This window comes from Salvelinus namaycush, chromosome 1 (genome assembly GCF_016432855.1).
Source record: "Salvelinus namaycush isolate Seneca chromosome 1, SaNama_1.0, whole genome shotgun sequence".
Lineage (NCBI taxonomy): Eukaryota > Metazoa > Chordata > Actinopteri > Salmoniformes > Salmonidae > Salvelinus > Salvelinus namaycush.
In genome coordinates this window covers 16,341,057-16,359,524 of record NC_052307.1, presented here as the reverse complement: position 1 = coordinate 16,359,524, position 18,468 = coordinate 16,341,057, and the positions used below count along the sequence as shown (strand labels likewise).

The window sequence follows — 18,468 nt, the reverse complement described above, 5'->3', positions numbered from 1 at the left end:
AGTACTTGGTAGCATTGCTTTTAAATTGTTTAACTTGGGTCAAATGTTTTGGGTATCCTTCCACAAGCTTCCCACAATAAAATGGGTGAATTTTGGCCCATTCCTCCTGACAGAGCTGGTGTAACTGAGTCAGGTTTGTAGGCCTCCTTGCTCGCACACGCATTTTCAGTTCTGTCCACAAATTTTCTATAGGGTTGATTGAGGTCAGGGCTTTCTGATGGCCACTCCCAATACCCTGACTTTGTTGTCCTCAAGCCATTTTGCCACAACTTTGGAAGTATGCTTGGGGTCATTGTCCATTTGGAAGACCCATTTGCGACCAAGCTTTAACTTCCTGACTGATGTCTTGAAATGTTGCTTCAATATATCCACATAATTTTCTTCCCTCATGTCATCTATTTTGTGAAGTGCACCAGTACCTCCTGCAGCAAAGCACCCCCACAACATGATGCTGCCACCCCTGTGCTTCACGGTTGGAATGGAGTTCTTCGGCTTGCAAACATAACGATGGTCATTATGGCCAAACAGTTCTATTTTTGTTTAATCAAACCAGAGGACATTTCTCCAAAAAGTACAATCTTTGTCCCCATGTGCAGTTGCAAACCGTAGTCTAGATTTTTTATGGCAGTTTTGGAGCAGTGGCTTCCTTCTTGCTGAGTGGCCTTTCAGGTTATGTCGATATAGGACTTGTTTTACTGTGGATATAGATACTTTTGTACCTGTTTCCTCCAGCATCTTCACAAGGTCCTTTGCTGTTGTTCTGGGATTGATTTGCACTTTTCGCACCAAAGTACGTTCATCTCTAGGAGACAGAGCGCGTGTCCTTTGAGCGGTATGACGGATGCGTGGTCCCATGGTGTTTATACTTGTGTACTATTGTTTGTACAGATGAATGTGGTACCTTCAGGTGTTTAGAAATTGCTCCCACGGATGAACCAGACTTGTGGAGGTCTACAATTTTTTTTTCTGAGGTCTTGGCTGATTTTCCCATGATGTCAAGCAAAGAGGCACAGAGTTTGAAGGTAGGCCTTAAAATACATCCACAGGTAGACCTCCAATTGACTGAAATTATGTCAATTAGCCTATCAGAAGCTTCTAAAGCCATAACATTTTCTGGAATTTTCCAAGCTGTTTAAAACCACAGTCAACTTAGTGTATTTAAACTTCTGACCCACTGGAATTGTGATACAGTGAATTATAAGTGACATAATCTATCTGTAAGCAATTGTTGGAAAAATTACTTGTGTCATGCACAAAGTAGATGTCCTAACTGACTTGCCAAAACCATAGTTCGTTAACAAGAAGTTTGTGGAGTGGCTGAAAAACGAGTTTTAATGACTCCAACCTAAGTGTATGTAAACTTCCAACTTCAACTGTATATATAAATAATTGAGAGATGTACAATGATTATAGCATTCATAATTGCACTATGCCTCAATGTCAATTACAGGCTTATGTTTAGGGCATTGTTACAAAAAACGGATATACTCGGATAAATAACTGGGGGTCAGAGCCACTGGAGCCAATCAGAAGTGAGGGATTACTTTGGTACAAATTGTGCTCAATGCTCCGCCCCCTTTAACGTGGGAAACAACTAATCATCTCCACTGCTAACAAACTAAAACAGTCGGACAGCTGTGCTGTGATTGGACAATCAAAAGGACACAGCTGCATTGTGTTCGCTCAGTCTACGTGAGACCTCGGAGCTATGACTGGCTACCATAGCTGCATTTGCGGTGGCCCAGCTCAGTCCAGGCAGTGAGAGAAGACTAGCAGCCCCTCTATGAGAGAATAACCTCTTTCAAAGGCAGATTCTCACATCTGACTGTCACCCATCAGTAGAGCAAGGTCCTCCATCCGCCAGTCCCTGCCTCTGTCTGGGCAAAAGAAAATAACCATTTCATACTTTAAGGATTACCAAACTCAAGCCTTTAATTAATAAAAAAGGGGCTTATGGTTACAACCGTCCACATACTCACAACCGGTCACTAGCGGAGTTCAGCTTCTACTGTCAATAGTATTATCATATCCTCACAATGGCCGCAAAACAATTGGCCACTACGATTGGCATTAACAACAACGACCCTATGGACTCCAGTGAATGAGTGTTTTGTCAGGCTTGGCTTTCTGACTCAAACAAGTGGTTTTGGCATTCAACAATTAATACAAGATGGGGGAGAAAAGTCTAACCAAAAACGTGGTGAAACACTTTAAAAAGGTCACACGTGCGCACGGTAAACTCTTGGATCCTTCAAAAGGCTGTGTCCTGTCTTGCCTCCAATACTCTTTCTAGTTAACAGCGTGAAAGGGAGCCTCGAGTTAACGCTACATCCTTTTGGCATCGCCGATAAATAGGACCTTAAAAAGCCTGGTACAGCACAACTTGATTCCAAAATAACTGACTCCTGACCCTAGGGACTGCGATGGGTGATGAGCATCATGATGCCCCCTCACTATACAGCCCAGTTAAATGACTGACCTCTGACCCTACTGTGTGGCTGATTGTACACGTCAAACGGTACTAAAGTGGATGCAATAATCAAAACAATAATTTCAAGAAATCAGTGTCAACACTTCTCACCCTTTCAGGGGGAAAAAATGTGTTCATTCATGAATTAGAACTCCAGAGGTCTTAGTTGACAAGCAGGAGAGTGGACGCCACAGACTGGCACTGGAATGGACCGATTAGATCGAATCAAAAACTAAATGGCGGGAGCACCTTGGAATCAAGTTCAGAGGCATTGGACAGAACCCAGCAGCCACATTGAGTGTCTTTAAAAAAAATAACGCTAAAAACAATTAGAATAATTGGAGGAATTGTGCTTTACATATCCAACATTGACCTTCAAACGCCCTAAACCCTTCAATCATGTTCTCTTTTAAATAGAAAAAAATAAAAGGGTCACCAAAGGCAATAAATTAATATTATGCAACCATTATTTTTTTTCTTCACAGATTTGACAGTGAATAAGTTGAAGGGTCTCTGGGCCCCAGCCTTGCTGTGCTCATGCTGAAGTTCCTTCTAATATTCGAACTCTATGGTTTCACACCAGGTTGTACTCCTTCAGGTTGAGCTGCAGGATGGTGTCTTTGACGGCGGCGAACACAAAGCGGATGTTCTCCGTGTCTGTGGCGCAGGTGAAGTGGGAGTAGATGATCTTGTCGCTGTCTGGGTTCAGGTCCACAAACATCTTCAGGATGAACTCGCGGCCAGCCTGGGCATCTCTCTGGGGACCTATGTTAGAGACAAACATATTATAAGCCTTGTTATTACACATTATAAAAAGGCTCATGAATGCTTTTAACAAATCATAAACCATTATACCCGTGGGCTTTAAGTAAAAGGGAAATATATTTTTCCCCAGAGGCCACTCACCGTCAAACTCTGGGAAGTAGTCGACCAGGTGGGAGTACATGATCTTCTCCTCCAAGAGGTCTTTCTTGTTGAGGAAGAGGATAACGGAAGAGTTCTGGAACCAGGGATATGTGATGATGGTCCTGAACAAGGCTTTACTCTCCTCCATTCGGTTCTGAGAGAGAAACGAGAGTAGAAGAACAGTTTAAGTACAGCTGCTTTCATTAAAAGGGATAGTTCAGCTACACTATCCCGTTAAGTACAGGTTTTAACATCGGAGAGAGAGATGGCCTCCAGATGCCTTTTCATTTCATCACTGGGCTGCTATTTACTTTTAATCTTTACATTCACTGCTAGACACACACCGCACCTCAAGTGATCCACAAAGTCCATTCTATGATGCCATATCCATTTAGACAAGAGTGTTGTCACAAATCTCTGCTCATTTGTGTGCGGTGCTCCACAAGCAATCTTTCAGGTCTCATTATTCTCAGATTTGCATGGAGGTTTGAAGTACAGGTGACAAAACGATCAAATTTCACAGCTTTACATCCAACCAACTGGTCTTATGCTGTTTCTATTGTATCGTCACCATAAACATTGTTTTTTCCCCCAAGGACACAGACAGTGAAAAAGCCAAGAGCATGCTGGAAACTGCTGGGAACAAACAGATGGTGTGCCTTCGAGAAAGTTCTGTCGCCCCGAGGCTGTATTCAAAACAGCTGTAGGAGTAATTTACAACTGCTTTCCAAGTGGAAGGGAAGTCTAGCTGAAAAAAGCAGTCTTATCTTCATTATTTTAAATAAGGAAAAGCCTTTCACCTTCAAAAGCGCAGAGGTGTGCCTCTAATACACGTGTCTATTGTACACCATAGTTGAGAGAGAAGACCATAGCCACAGATATTCACATTGTTGTCCATTGTAATAATGTAATTTGAGTGACAGAGTTGTACAACGTTTCAGAGACCTGTATTTAACTTGCTTTGTTGGATATTATTGGGAGTCCTATTGTCAAATGATGTAACTTCATGCAAAGTGCTGCTAACTAAATAGTCAAATAGGTGTACTTTGTTGGTGTGTCAGGGCCGGCGCCAGAACTAATCATTTGGACGGGCATTTGATTTCCATAGGTGGGTAAGGTTTTTTTTTGTTTTTATTTCTTCACGGGACCGCCTGTTTTTTTAATGGGTTTAAGAGTAAAAGACATGTCATTTAACTGTAAAAATGTATTACCTTTTCAAATGTGGCATTAACACAACCAGTACATTTTTTTCATCTGATTGTCAAACAAATCACTTCAAAAAGTAGGTTACTTTCGCACGTTCGTCCAAAATCATTCCAGCATCTGAACAGCATACTGTGCACCCGCCAACTTTCCTTTAATTCGCAAGGAGCTGAAACTCACTGGAGAAAGCATCTGAGCGAGCGATACAGCGCCCCTCTGTCTTACTATATATATCCGGGGTGGCAGGTAGCCTAGTGGTAAGAGCGTTGGGCCAGTAACCGAACGGTTTCTAGATCGAATCCCCGAGCTGACAAGGTAAAAACCTGTCATTCTGCCCCTGATCATGGCAGTTAACCCTAGGCTGTAATTGAAAATAAGAATTTGTTCTTAACTGACTTGCCTAGTTAAATAAAAATAAAATATCCCATGTACCTGATGCTTTATGGCCAAAAAGAGTATGACATGCCATAACCCTTTTTGGCCAGACAGAATCAGATACATGGGCTACACATACTGAGACAGAGGGGCGCTGTTTAGCTCGCTTTAATGCTTTCTCTGAGATTGAGTCTGTCATTGCTCGTCTCAGTAAAAAATGATAAATATTTAAATATTTTATTTGGACAGGCAAGGAAGTACGGTAGGGCAGAACCCCTAAGCCCCACCCATAACGCCGGCCCTGTTGAGTGTGTGTGTGTTAAATAGACATACAAAACAGTTAACAACAACTCTCACCTCATTATCAGATTCTACGAGCACCTGGTCATACTCGCTTAGTGCCACCAGAAACATGATGGATGTGACGTTCTCAAAGCAGTGTATCCACTTCCTCCTCTCTGACCTCTGACCCCCCACGTCCACCATCCTGTCATTGGAACAGAGGAGCAACGTTAAGTGCAGATGACTTGAGTAGAGGTCGACCGATTATGATTTTTCAACGCCGATACCGATTATTGGAGGACAAAAAAAGCCGATGCCGATTAAAAAAAAAAAAAAATTATATAAAAAATGTATTTATATATATATATCATACACACACTTTTGTAATAATGACAATTGCAACAATACTGAATGAACAATGAACACTTTTATTTTAACTTAATATAATACATAAATAAAATCAATTTAGTCTCAAATAACATGAGAACATATGTTAAAACGAACCACCAGCTTTCATGGGTCTTCAATATTCCCAGTTAAGAAGTTTTAGGTTGTAGTGCAGAACGCAGAGCTTGTCTGCATGGTCCCCTGTCAGTCTGCTCCTCCGCGAAACACAGACCTTATTTGAAGTAGATCAACACATTCTCTATGGAAGACATGAACGGTAAAATAATGAAGTTCAGCCGCAAGTTATTACAGGAATTATAACGCGTCGACTATTTCTCTCTAAACCATATACCTTTGACTTTATTCCGTTCTGTATTTTATCTAACGGGTGGCATCCATGAGTCTAAATATTCCTGTTACATTGCACAACCTTCAATGTTATGTCATAATTACGTAAAATTCTGGCAAATTAGTTCGCAAAGAGCCAGGCGGCCCAAACTGTTGCATATACCCTGACTCTGCGTGCAATGAACGCAAGAGAAATGACACAATTTCACCTGGTTAATATTGCCTGCTAACCTGGATTTCTTTTAGCTAAATATAACTTATGGTTAAGTACACATTGGAGCAATGACAGTCATTGATTGATTGTTTTTTATAAGTTTAATGCTAGCTAGCAGCTTACCTTAGCTTACTGCATTCGCGTAACAGGCAGGCTCCTCGTGGAGTGCAATGTAATCAGGTGTTAGAGCATTGGACTAGTTAACTGTAAGGTTGCAAGATTGGATCCCCCGAGCTGACAAGGTTAAAAATCTGTCGTTCTGCCCGTTCCTAGGCCGTCATTGAAAGTAAGAATGTGTTCTTAACTGTCTCGCCTAGTTAAATAAAGATTAAATAAAGGTGTAAAAATATTTAAAAAAAAATGTTTGTTTTTTTAAATCGGCGCCCAAAAATACCGATTTCCGATTGTTATGATAACTTGAAATCGGCCCTAATTAATCGGCCATTCTGATTAATCGGTCGACCTCTAAACTTGAGTACCACTAGAGTTGGCATGGAAATATACTGTAGGTCCTATTCGTGTTCGCTACATGATCATTGTTTTCGTGAACTTCCAAGCTGGTACTACACACTATTTATTAGGTACACCACCCCATTGCCAAAATGGTTCACTCCTACAGACAGTGTTCACGTGGCCTTGGGATGCTATATAAAAGCAGACCGACTGGCATCGAAGCATTCACTTACTGTTCAATTGAACATTAGAATGGGCAAAACGAGTGACCTAAGCGACTGAGCGTGGAATGGTCGTCAGTGCTAGGCACGCTGGTTCCAGTATCTCAGAAACGGTCTGTCTCCTGGGCTTTTCATGCACAACAGTGTCTACAGTTTACAGAGAATGCTGCGACAAACAAAAAAACGTCCAGTCAGCGGCAGTCCTGTGGTCGAAAACATCTCGTTAATGAGAGGTTGAAGGAGAACGGCGAGAATTGTGCAAATAACAGCACACTACAACAGTGGTGTCTAGAACAGTATCTCGGAATGACCAACTGGCCGGTCCTTGTCACGGATGGGTTCCAATCCTATCAGCTAGAAACAAGAAGAAGCGGCTCCAGTGGGCGTGTGATCACCCACACTGGACAATGGAGGAGTGGAAAAACATCACCTGGTCTGACAAATCCCGGTTCCTGTTACATCATGCTGATGGCAGAGTCGGGATTTGGCATAAGCAGCATGGGTCCATTGCCCCATCCTGCCTGGTGTAATGGTGAAGGGAATGTTTTCCTGGCACACATTAGGTCCCTTCATACCAATTGAGCAACATTTCAATCCCCTGAAGAACTCTGGCTGTTCTGGAGGAAAAGGTAGGGTCCAACCTGGTACTAGATGGGTGTACCTAATAAACTGGCCACTGAGTGTAGATGCCCCAAGAATATAACATCAATTGATAGAGCTATATCCTGCCTGTTTGGCCCTGTCCGGGGGTATCATCAGATGGGGCCACAGTGTCTCCTGACCCCTCCTGTCTCAGCCTCCAGTATTTATGCTGCAGTTGTTTATGTGTCGGGGGGCTAGGGTCAGTCTGTTATATCTGGAGTATTTCTCCTGTTTATCCAGTGTCCTGTGTGAATTTAAGGATGTTCTCTCTAATTCTCTCTCGGAGGACCTGAGCCCTAGGACCATGCCTCAGGACTACCTGGCATGATGACTCCTTGCTGTCCCCAGTCCACCTGGCCGTGCTGCTGCTCCAGTTTCAACTGTTCTGCCTGCGGCTATGGAACCCTGACCTGTTCACTGGACGTGCTACCTGTCCCAGACCTGCTGTTTTCAACTCTCTAGAGACAGCAGGAGTGGTAGAGATACTCTCAATGATCGGCTATGAAAAGCCAACTGACATTTACTCCTGAGGTGCTGACTTGTTGCACCCTCCACAACTACTGTGATTATTATTATTTGACCATGCTGGTCATTTATGAACATTTGAACATCTTGGCCATGTTCTGTTATAATCTCCACCCGGCACAGCCAGAAGAGGACTGGCCACCCCTCATAGCCTGGTTCCTCTCTAGGTTTCTTCCTTGGTTTTGGCCTTTCTAGGGAGATTTTCCTAGCCACCGTGCTTCTACACCTGCAGTGCTTGCTGTTTAGGGTTTTAGGCTGGGTTTCTGTACGGCACTTTGATATATCAGCTGATGTAAGAAGGGCTATATAAATAAATTTGATTTGGTCTGTTCTCCCCACTACATCAATATGGAAGTGGAATAGTACATATAATCAGTGGCTAGTGTGAGAACTGAGACAATCCTTCATCTCAGGGTGTCATTCTATTCCATTGTTGCTTTGTTAGAATAGAATAGCCCAGTGAGCTTGATGGTTGGCATACCTGAAGATGACACTCTGGAGGTCAAAGGGGTACTCGATGATGCCCGTAGTGGGGACCCTAACTCTCAGCACATCCTGCTGAGTGGGAAGGTAAGAGGCCTCTGAGATCCGGTCCAGCGCATTCATGTAACTACGGAGACAAAAAAAGTATTGTGAGTGGTGCTCACTGACAGTGTGAGTGCCCACTGACAGGTGATGATAATATATGAAAGTATAGAAAAAAATGACCAAAGACATGGCTGGATATTTTAAGTTGGCAGCCTAGGGAACATTCGACCATGAAATATAGTATTTACTAACTATTTACTAACTATTTGACCATAGATAAAGTACAGTATTTATAACATCGTGGGGATTGAAGTCAGCAACTCGCAGGAATGGCCTTCATAAGTAGAGTTAGAGATCTCATTTACTCACTATTTGGTAGAGTCCGACAGCTGGTACTCCCGTCTCCTATCGTAAGCTTCCTGGATGCCTGGATCGTTCCATAAACACTTGATGGCGTCTATGTAGGGGTTTGCCAACGTGCTGACTTTCTCCACATCCACCTCTCGGACCACGTTAGCGTTGCCCTGAGAGGAAAAAAACTGATTAAGGTCTAACCTCCAGGTTAGACTTTCAGTCGACAGAAACAAACATATCAATTAAAGGACATCAATTCAAGGTTCTATATGTCTGAAATGGGACTAAAGCATAACCCAGGCAGAGGCAGGCAATCTTGACGGTTGATGAGTATGGCCGCGTTCCAGGTGGTCTGTTTTGTAGTGCACAGATGATCAGATCCCATGACTCCTGGAGAGGTGTTTAATTAACATCTCAGGAAGTCCAATAATATCATATAGGAATCTTCTGAGATGCACAGCCTGCAAAAAAATAACCTAAAACGCGACCTTTTTCTTTCACTATGCCGTTCCACAGATGACTCTTAGGGCCTAATATGAAGCTACCACACAGCCCAACTCCAGAAGTATCATGTTCTAATGTTACTTACAAAAAGGAAAATGAATTCCCCTATGTCACATGACTGTCTTCACTTCCTTATCTGGCCTCACCTCATGACTTATTTCTACTGTACCTTGTTACCAAAACCCCAAAAGGAAGTGATTGTTTTTTCCTGGTGACAACCTGGGAATGACATGCTACTGCCCCCTGTTGAAGGTATCCAATCATTAAGCCAGCACAACAGGAAAATACCACAGGCTTCATATACAATACAGGCCACTTGTGATTTAATCAATAAGACTATATGAACACTAACGAACAACAGATAAACCACTGAACATACATAAGGGAACCATCCTATCCTCAAATAACAACATGAGACTACATGGTCAGATGTCACACCAGGCCTAGGGATTCAAATGAGACATGGCCAGTCGATAACAGATAGGTCTCAGTTCCTCTATTGGCCAGTTTCATGTGGAATTACTTGCAGTTCTAAATGTGACTTGAGAACTTTATTTTCTGCAGACCCAACTTTTTGTAACCGGAAGGGAATAGCACCACTATTTGGTCAAACGAATAAGCAGAATTAGGTTTAGTACATCAGATGACTTTCCTCTCACTCACACACAAACCCTTGGCTGGATGACATGGAGGGGGTTGGATGAGCATGACAGGAAGACACAGGAAGTGCCAAAATAGACAGGATGTGATTGTGGACGACTGTTCCATGAAAGATAGCATAAAGGAGGAGATTACTCTCAGTAACACATCTCTCTCATTCTCACTGTCACACACACACACACTTCCATTCCCTCTTTCCCTCCTTACCTTGTTGTGCTCATATTTGTAAGGGATCCTTAGGGTCTCTGTGGCGCGGATCATGGACTGCATGGCAGTGAAGATGTTCTGGTACACCAGCTTGGTGAAGCCTCGCTTGTCCTCGTCTGAGTAGCCGGCACCATGGATGATTCTCATCTGTTTAATGAAGGTGCTCTTCCCACTCTCTCCAGTACCTGGTAAAAGGGGAGAGGGTTGAGGTGAGGATGGGGAAGGAAGGAATACATGGGTAATTGAAGAAGTGCGAGGCACTATATCCAGACAAGGATAGCATCTGGACAAACAAACCAAAATCCATAATCACCTATTACAGCCCTATTCACATTCCACTGGTTTCCACATGGAGCTGAGAGAATTTTGCAGTTTAAGCAAATTCTATGCATTTTGATATGGCTAATGCTGTGTTCATATGCTCGAACATTATAACAAAATCATGTAAGTTCTCAAAAATATAGAAAAATATATAAGTCCCTTATCTTTTCTACATACTTTATTTGATTTTAGTCATTTAAGTTCACACTTAAATGTAAATGTATATATATTTTTAAATAACAAAATATATTTGTTTTTGAAATGCCCTGCCGGGACCCACAAGTGAGTACCGACCCACAGTTTGGGAACCACTGGTCTATACAGTGGTGGAAAAAGTACCCAGTTGTCACGTTCCTGACCTGTTTTCCCTTGTTTTTGTATTTGTTTAGTATGGTCAGGGCGTGAGTTGGGGTGGGCATTCTATGTTGTGTGTCTAGTTTGTCTGTTTCTGTGTCCAGCCTAATATGGTTCTCAATCAGAGACAGCTGTCAATCGTTGTCCCTGATTGAGAATCATATATAGGTGGCTTGTTTTGTGTTGGGGATTGTGGGTGGTTGTTTCCTGTCTCTGTGTTTGTGTTCTGCACCAGATAGGACTGTCTCGGCTTTCACGTTTGTTATTTTGGTATTTGTTAATGTTCATCGTTTATCGTCTTATTAAACATGTTGAACAATAACCGCGCTGCATTTTGGTCCTCTCCTTCATCCCAGGAAGAAAGCCGTTACACCAGTAGTCATACTTGAGTAAAAGTAAAGATACCTTAATAGAAAATGACTCAAGTGAAAGTCACCCAGTAAAATACTACTTGAGTAAAAGTATTTGGTTTTAAATATACTAAATTATCAAAAGTAAATTCTCAAATATACTTAAGCATCAAACGTAAAAGTATAAATCATTTCAAATTCCTTATATTAAGCTAACCAGACGGAACCATTTTCTTGTTTTTTTACATTTACGGATAGATAGGGGCACACTCCAATACCCAAACAAAATTAACAAACAAAGCATGCGTGTTTAGTGAGTCCACCAGATCATCAGTTGGGATGACCAGGGATGTTCTCTTGATACGTGTGTGAATTGGACCATTTCCCTGTCCTGCTAAGCATTCAAATAACGAGTACTTTTGAGTGTCAGGGAAAATTTATGGAATAATAAGTACATTATTTTCTTTAGGAATGTAGTGTTAAAAATAAGTTGTCAAAAATATAAATATTTAAAGTACAGATACCCCAAAAAACAACTTAAGTAGTACTTATATTTTTAGTACTTAAGTACTTAACACCACTGTCTATAGAGCATTGATGTGATTGTTACAAACAGAGCAGCAGGTAAATCAGGCCTAAACCATAGAAACCAGTACTAATGTGTTCTAATGCTCCGTTTGTAAACAAGTGGGAGGTGGGATTTACCAGTTGTGAAGTTGTAAATACCAGTTGGATGCATTCACGTGCTTTGAAGTCGTTGATAAATGCTGATTGACTAATGGCCAACAAGATGCGTAAACCATAACCTAAATGTACAGCGATCAAGCTTGTAAGCAATTTAAAGAGTTTAAAAAAACACATTTATAGTTTGCTTTTTATAAATACTGTTTTGTTACGTTTAACTGCCGAAAATGCTGTTTGAGATCATTTCCTTAGCAGGTGACGTTTTTCCGCATGTGGGAGAAATCGGAGCTCAGGGATGATCGACGAGTTTCCCACTAATAATTACCAGTTGGAGGGTCGTTCAAGTGGATTTTTCCTAGTCGTATGTGGTAAATTCCCACTTGGTTACGAACACAGAATAAGGCTGGCCTGTATCAAGGCAGCAGTCTTCCCCCATCACTCTACCAGCTTCTTTCACATGGATTACATCATAACATTGACACAAGTCATTTTTTAGGGAACTAACGCAATTTTGGAAATATTACATCATAGACAGACTGCTTGTATTTTTTTTTTACTGTGAATTGTGCATCTACTTTCTATGAGGACGTGTAGCTGTAGACAACAAAAATGATGGTCAAGGATAAATACAATAATAAAGTAGCCTAACATAATACATTTAATTTATAGTGCTTTCTATTATAATATTGATGTTCTTATATTATGCATCTGAAGTATCCTATACACTTGCACCAGACAGTCCAATGGTATGTGATAGAATACATGTTACCCAGGATCCCACCTGAATTCACAAACAGACTGCTTTAGGGGTGGTCCCATCAAGATACTTTAGGTAAGGCGTCAGCATTCTTCAGTTCGGCTGGCGGTTAGTCAAAGTCGGCTAGGTGAACCGAACAAGTGTGCTGGCATACTCTCTTAAAAGACCTTCGCTTGAAAACCATAAAAAACACAATAGTATTGTTTGTCCATTTTGAGATGCCGTAGCCAGTATACAGTTCCTCAAAATAGTCTGAATTAATCTAAGATAATTTAAGAATCGGTCATTAATCTGTCATCATTTTGCAGAGGAGATCTTAGTCATGCAATTTTACATCTAACTAAGATGTTTGGTGCAGTATTTCCCAATGAAAACGTGCATAAAAAGGAGTAGTCTCTCGTTGAATGACCACAACGACTTTATTGAAGAATCCATACTGTTAACCAATCACCAACGAACGGGCGTAGACTTCAACGCCGAACTTCGGCTTGCCTCTAGAAAAAAAATGGTGTGCCTGGTCAGCCGAAAAAACCCTCACCAAAGTCCAAAACGTCCTCATAGTATATGCACAAACTCTTCTGAACTGTTTTGGCTGGGAAGCATGTGGACGCTTTTAAGGCAAGGTTTGGCTCAATTCCAATTAAAGGCAGTCAATTCAGGAAGTTAACACAAATTACATTTTTACACAAATTACGTTTTTAAACTTCTTCTGTGATGACAAAGAGCCAATGAGCAGACTGAGGCTCCACCTGTTTGCACTCAACGTGGAGTGTCAGAACTCTATAGGGTTTGCCTGGTTCTAGAGACCCCCTGTATTCTGAGTGGTGTATGAGGGGTTGCATTCAAGTAAGGAAACTGACACATGGCCAATGCTCTAGTATAGTTACAATATAATAATAATACAATTACGCCATTTAGCAGACGGGTTTATCCAAAGCGACTTACAGCGACTTAGGAACCCACTATTCTGGAGAAGGATGCAATTGTGTTCCACAATTCAGGGCGTTCCTGCATGTGGGCATTCCTGCATCTGCAGGAACCCCTTTTTATACTTCTATTGGTACATGTTAAGTTTGGACAGGTGGAAGCTCTCCAGTACGGTAGGTGGTGTTATTGCACAATAATGTTGGATGCCAGAAGAAGGGGCGGGACCGACAACGGTAGCTAGCTAGCCGTACATGGGTAGCCAGTGTCCTTCATGCAGTTCTGTTATCGACTGTGAAGGCAAGTTTTCGACAGGCGGGAGCGAAGGACACTATGTGCTAGCTTAGCCAGCTAGTCCTAAGGAGGACTCTGGCAAACAGCAAGCAGGAGGCGAGGGCAACACCGTCTGCTAGTTAACTAGCAAGCACACGGTGTCGCTAACTATCAAGCTAGCTAACACACAGTGTCGCCCCAGCCTCCCCGTGCTGTGCAAGTGGGAGGCGACCGATAGACAGTGTCCTTCGCTCCCGCCAATCGAGCACTGTTTTCCTGCAATTCTGTTAACTACGGTGAGGCCAGGTGTTTGGCAGGCAGGAGCAAAGGACACTGTCTACCGGTGTCGCTCCCGCTAGCTAGCAAGGAATGCCCACATGCAGGAACGCCCTGAATTGTGAGCTGCAATTGCACACTATTGCTATCCTGGCTAACTGAGCTACATTCTTCTTAAAGAATGTCAATGAAGCAAAAAGGTCAACAATGCTAAAGTTCACTGTATATGCACTCCCCAAACTCATTTGGGGACAGTCGTTTAACAACTGTTGGACTTCTTCAATACACCCATAAAACTAAAGTGAACGATCACTGTTAGCGTGTTAGTAATAGAGGTCGACCGATTAATCGGAATGGCCGATTAATTAGGGCCGATTTCAAGTTTTCGTAACAATCGGAAATCGGTAATTTTGGACACCGATTTTGCCGTTTAATTTTTTTTTTTTTTAACACCTTTATTTAACTAGGCAAGTCAGTTAAGAACACATTCTTATTTTCAATGACAGCCAAGGAACGGTGGGTTAACTGCCTTGTTCAGGGGCAGAACAACAGATTTTTACCTTGTCAGCTCAGGGATTCAATCTTTCAACCTTACGGTTAACTAGTCCAACGCTCTAACCACCTGCCTCACGAGGAGCCCGCCTGTTACGCGAATGCTGTAAGAAGCCAAGGTAAGTTGCTAGCTAGCATTAAACTTATCTTATAAAAAACAATCAATCAATCATAATCACTAGTTATAACTACACATGGTTGATGATATTACTAGTTTATCTAGCGTGTCCTGCGTTGCATATAATCGATGCAGTGCGCATTCGTGAAAAAGGACTGTCGTTGCTCCAACATGTACCTAACCATAAACATCAATGTGAACTAATTTGCCAGAATTTTACGTAATTATGACATAACATTGAAGGTTGTGCAATGTAACAGGAATATTTAGACTTATGGATGCCACCCGTTAGATAAAATACGGAACGGTTCCGTATTTCACTGAAAGAATAAACGCTTTTGTTTTCGAGATGATAGTTTCCGGATTCGACCATATTAATGACCTACGGCTCGTATTTCTGTGTGTTATTATGTTATAATTAAGTCTATGATTTGATAGAGCAGTCTGACTGAGCGATGGAAGGCACCTGCAGGCTCGTAAGCATTCATTCAAACAGCACTTTCGTGTGTTTTTCCAGCAGCTCTTCGCAATGCTTCAAGCATTGAGCTGTTTATGACTTCAAGCCTATCAACTCCCGAGATTAGGCTGGTGTAACCGATGTGAAATGGTTAGCTAGTTAGCGGGGTGCGCGCTAATAGCGTTTCAAACGTCACTCGCTCTGAGACTTGGAGTAGTTGTTCCCCTTGCTCTGCATGGGTAACGCTGCTTCGAGGGTGGCTGTTGTCGATGTGTTCCTGGTTCGAGCCCAGGTAGCGGCGAGGAGAGGGATGGAAGCTAGACTGTTACACTGGCAATACTAAAGTGCCTATAAGAACATCCAATAGTCAAAGGTATATGAAATACAAATCGTATAGAGAGAAATAGTCCTATAATTCCTATAATAACTACAATCTAAAACTTCTTACCTGGGAATATTGAAGACTCATGTTAAAAGGAACCACCAGCTTTCATATGTTCTCATGTTCTGAGCAAGGAAGTTAAACGTAGCTTTCTTACATGGCACATATTGCACTTTTGCTTTCTTCTCCAACACTTTGTTTTTGCATTATTTAAACCAAATTGAACATGTTTCATTATTTATTTGCGCCTAAATTGATTTTATTGATGTATTATATTAAGTTAAAATAAGTGTTCATTCAGTATTGTTGTAATTGTCATTATTACAAATAAAAAAATATATTTTTTAAATCGGCCGATTAATCGGTATCGGCTTTTTTTGGTCCTCCAATAATCGGTATCGGTGTTGAAAAATCATAATCGGTCGACCTCTAGTTAGTAATGACCCGTTTCTTCTGTGAATTACCAATACTGCATTTCAAAGAATTGTTGCGGCTGCTGCCGTGCAGAAAGTGTGAGGAAAATCCAGTTTACTGATCCATGTCCTATGAGCTGGCTTTCAGTTCAGGCAGCTAGGAGTTGATTTGATTACATCTGCCCCTTTCAAACCAAGTCCATTTACAACCCAGCCTTTTTACATAAGTAACTTTCATCATACAGTATGCCAGGCCTATATCCAAAACTGATCATAACAGACAGACTTGAATAATGAATAGTAACTTAGTAAAAGATGGTCCATTAAACCTACATTCTAGGATAAAAAAATTAACAAAACGTTTTCCCTGCCACTTTTCCTGATATAGGCCTATACAGAAGCTGAGGGATGGAGCTGGGGAAATGTAACCCCTCTCAAATTCATAGACATAGCTCTAGATGCAAGAACTGACAATCCATGACATCCACATGATACCTTCAAAATATGTTTAAAGCTATTAGCCTATTTCTTGCTTAAGGTCTTCATGTTTGTAAACACGAATAAACCTTTATATTTTGGGGGTGTGATAGAAAAGGACAGTTGTGCTAAGCATTAGGCATTCATAAATTATATTCTTCATGAGTCAATGGGTAGGTTAAATGTCAGGAATTGAAATGACCATTGAACAGAAAGCCGTATCCCAGTGTACCTTTAAAAAAAAGGCTGTCTTATTCGGAGACGTGGGAGAGTCGCGTGCACAGATTGTTGGGCCAAACTTTCCGACTCGAAACATTCAAGAACTCGTTTAGCTCAGGATTTCTCGACCCTGTAATTGCTACCAATAAAACGCCTAGACTTTGGCCTCGTCCGTAAACAGACAGAAACCACAAGTCTACCATCCTAGTTACTACGTATTGAAATTAATAGTTGGATGGTTCGTGCGATTTAAAAAAAAATGATAAATGGTAGCAATATTCAAATAAAATTGCTTTGGAACACTTGAGATTGATAGAACTGCTACAATTTGGCATGTGTGGCTGGCTACAAAGTTAGTCTGGTTTTCAGGAGTAGCTCGCGCAGCACCACCCAAAATGAATTTTCGCCTTTATTTGCATCACTCATCATCACCACTAGCTTACCGAGAAGCAACAGCTTCAATTCCCGGCGAGCATCCCTCTTATCCCGGCGGAGCTGTCTTTCGATCTCGTCGTTGATCCGCCTGGATTCTTTCGCCTCCTCGCTTAGGCAACACGCCATTATGGCGTCTAGGGTCATTCTTTTAAAATCACCTTTCCTTCTTCTTTATGCACTACGCAGATTCCAGTTGCGATAAATGATAACAATTAACGGATATCAAATCACGCCATTACAGCTGCAAAAAAAACATGGACGTGTTATAATGTGGCATAGCCTGGGGAGAGAGGAAAACGTATAGGCTATTTGAGAAATTGTTGCCCCCCCTCCCCCGTTTCGTTTCGCTTTCTGATGGACTGTCAGTCAGCAAACAGTGGCTCGGGGAGTTAACTAAATGTCAGAAATTCTAATTGGGTAGTCTGATTTTCCTCCTAAATATGATCATCAGAACCGTTTAAAACAATCATACGTAATGTTCTATGTGATAAGCATTCTCATTCTTGCCCAGTCATCCTCTTCAAATATTTTTTTAAAGCATGTCTTCGTATCCTAATAGTCACATAATCCATTACGATGAGAAAATACATGAATAAACGACTCCCGGGCGTGGTAAGGCCGAATATGGCGGATTTACACTCCAATCCGCTAGGCAGGAATACTGTTATTTCCCTCCGACGAAAGAAAAACACAAGAAAAAACGCACCAATCTCATGTTAGCCTACTTCCCAAAACGGAAAAACGCGTCATCCGTGTGCTTTCAAAAACAGGGAAATTTAAATTATTCTGCTATACGTTTGCCTATAATAAAGTTTGAAAAAAATACGTTTTTCGTTCAGCCTTCCCCTGTCCTCAATTCTCCATGTGTTTTTATAACAGAGACATCCACTCCTAGCCGGTGACGTCGGACAGTGGTAGCAGGGAGTGTCCTCAGAAGAAAAGCGACTCCAAAGTATGCCACCAACCGAATAGACAAGCGGTTGGTGGGATACCGCTACCTGCTCTTATTACCCAAAAGCTATTAAATGAATGATACATACACTACATGACCAAAAGTATGTGGACACCTGCTCGTCGAACATCTCATTCCAACATCATGGGCATTAATATGGTGTTTGTCTCCACTTTGCTGCTATAACAGCCTCCACTCTTCTGGGAAGGCTTTCCATTAGATGTTAGAACATTGCTGCGGGGACT

General features: G+C 41.7%; 1 protein-coding gene across 2 annotated transcripts; it reads right to left on the bottom strand.

Moving 5' to 3' along the window:
• Positions 1-1,906: 1,906 nt before the first annotated feature.
• Positions 1,907-18,138, bottom strand: LOC120050950 (guanine nucleotide-binding protein G(q) subunit alpha). 2 transcript variants are annotated; one of them, XM_038997532.1, is made up of 7 exons: positions 17,280-18,138; positions 10,280-10,464; positions 8,924-9,093; positions 8,508-8,636; positions 5,312-5,441; positions 3,377-3,530; positions 1,907-3,235 (listed from the first exon to the last, which is right to left on the bottom strand). In XM_038997532.1, the coding sequence occupies exons 1-7, from the start codon at positions 17,413-17,415 to the stop codon at positions 3,045-3,047; spliced, it is 1,095 nt and encodes a 364-aa protein (XP_038853460.1). In that variant the 5' UTR covers positions 17,416-18,138; the 3' UTR covers positions 1,907-3,044. The 2 variants fall into 2 exon arrangements, with proteins under 2 accessions (XP_038853460.1, XP_038853545.1); XM_038997617.1 differs by having other exon boundaries at positions 8,924-9,078.
• Between the last annotated feature and the right edge of the window lie 330 nt (positions 18,139-18,468).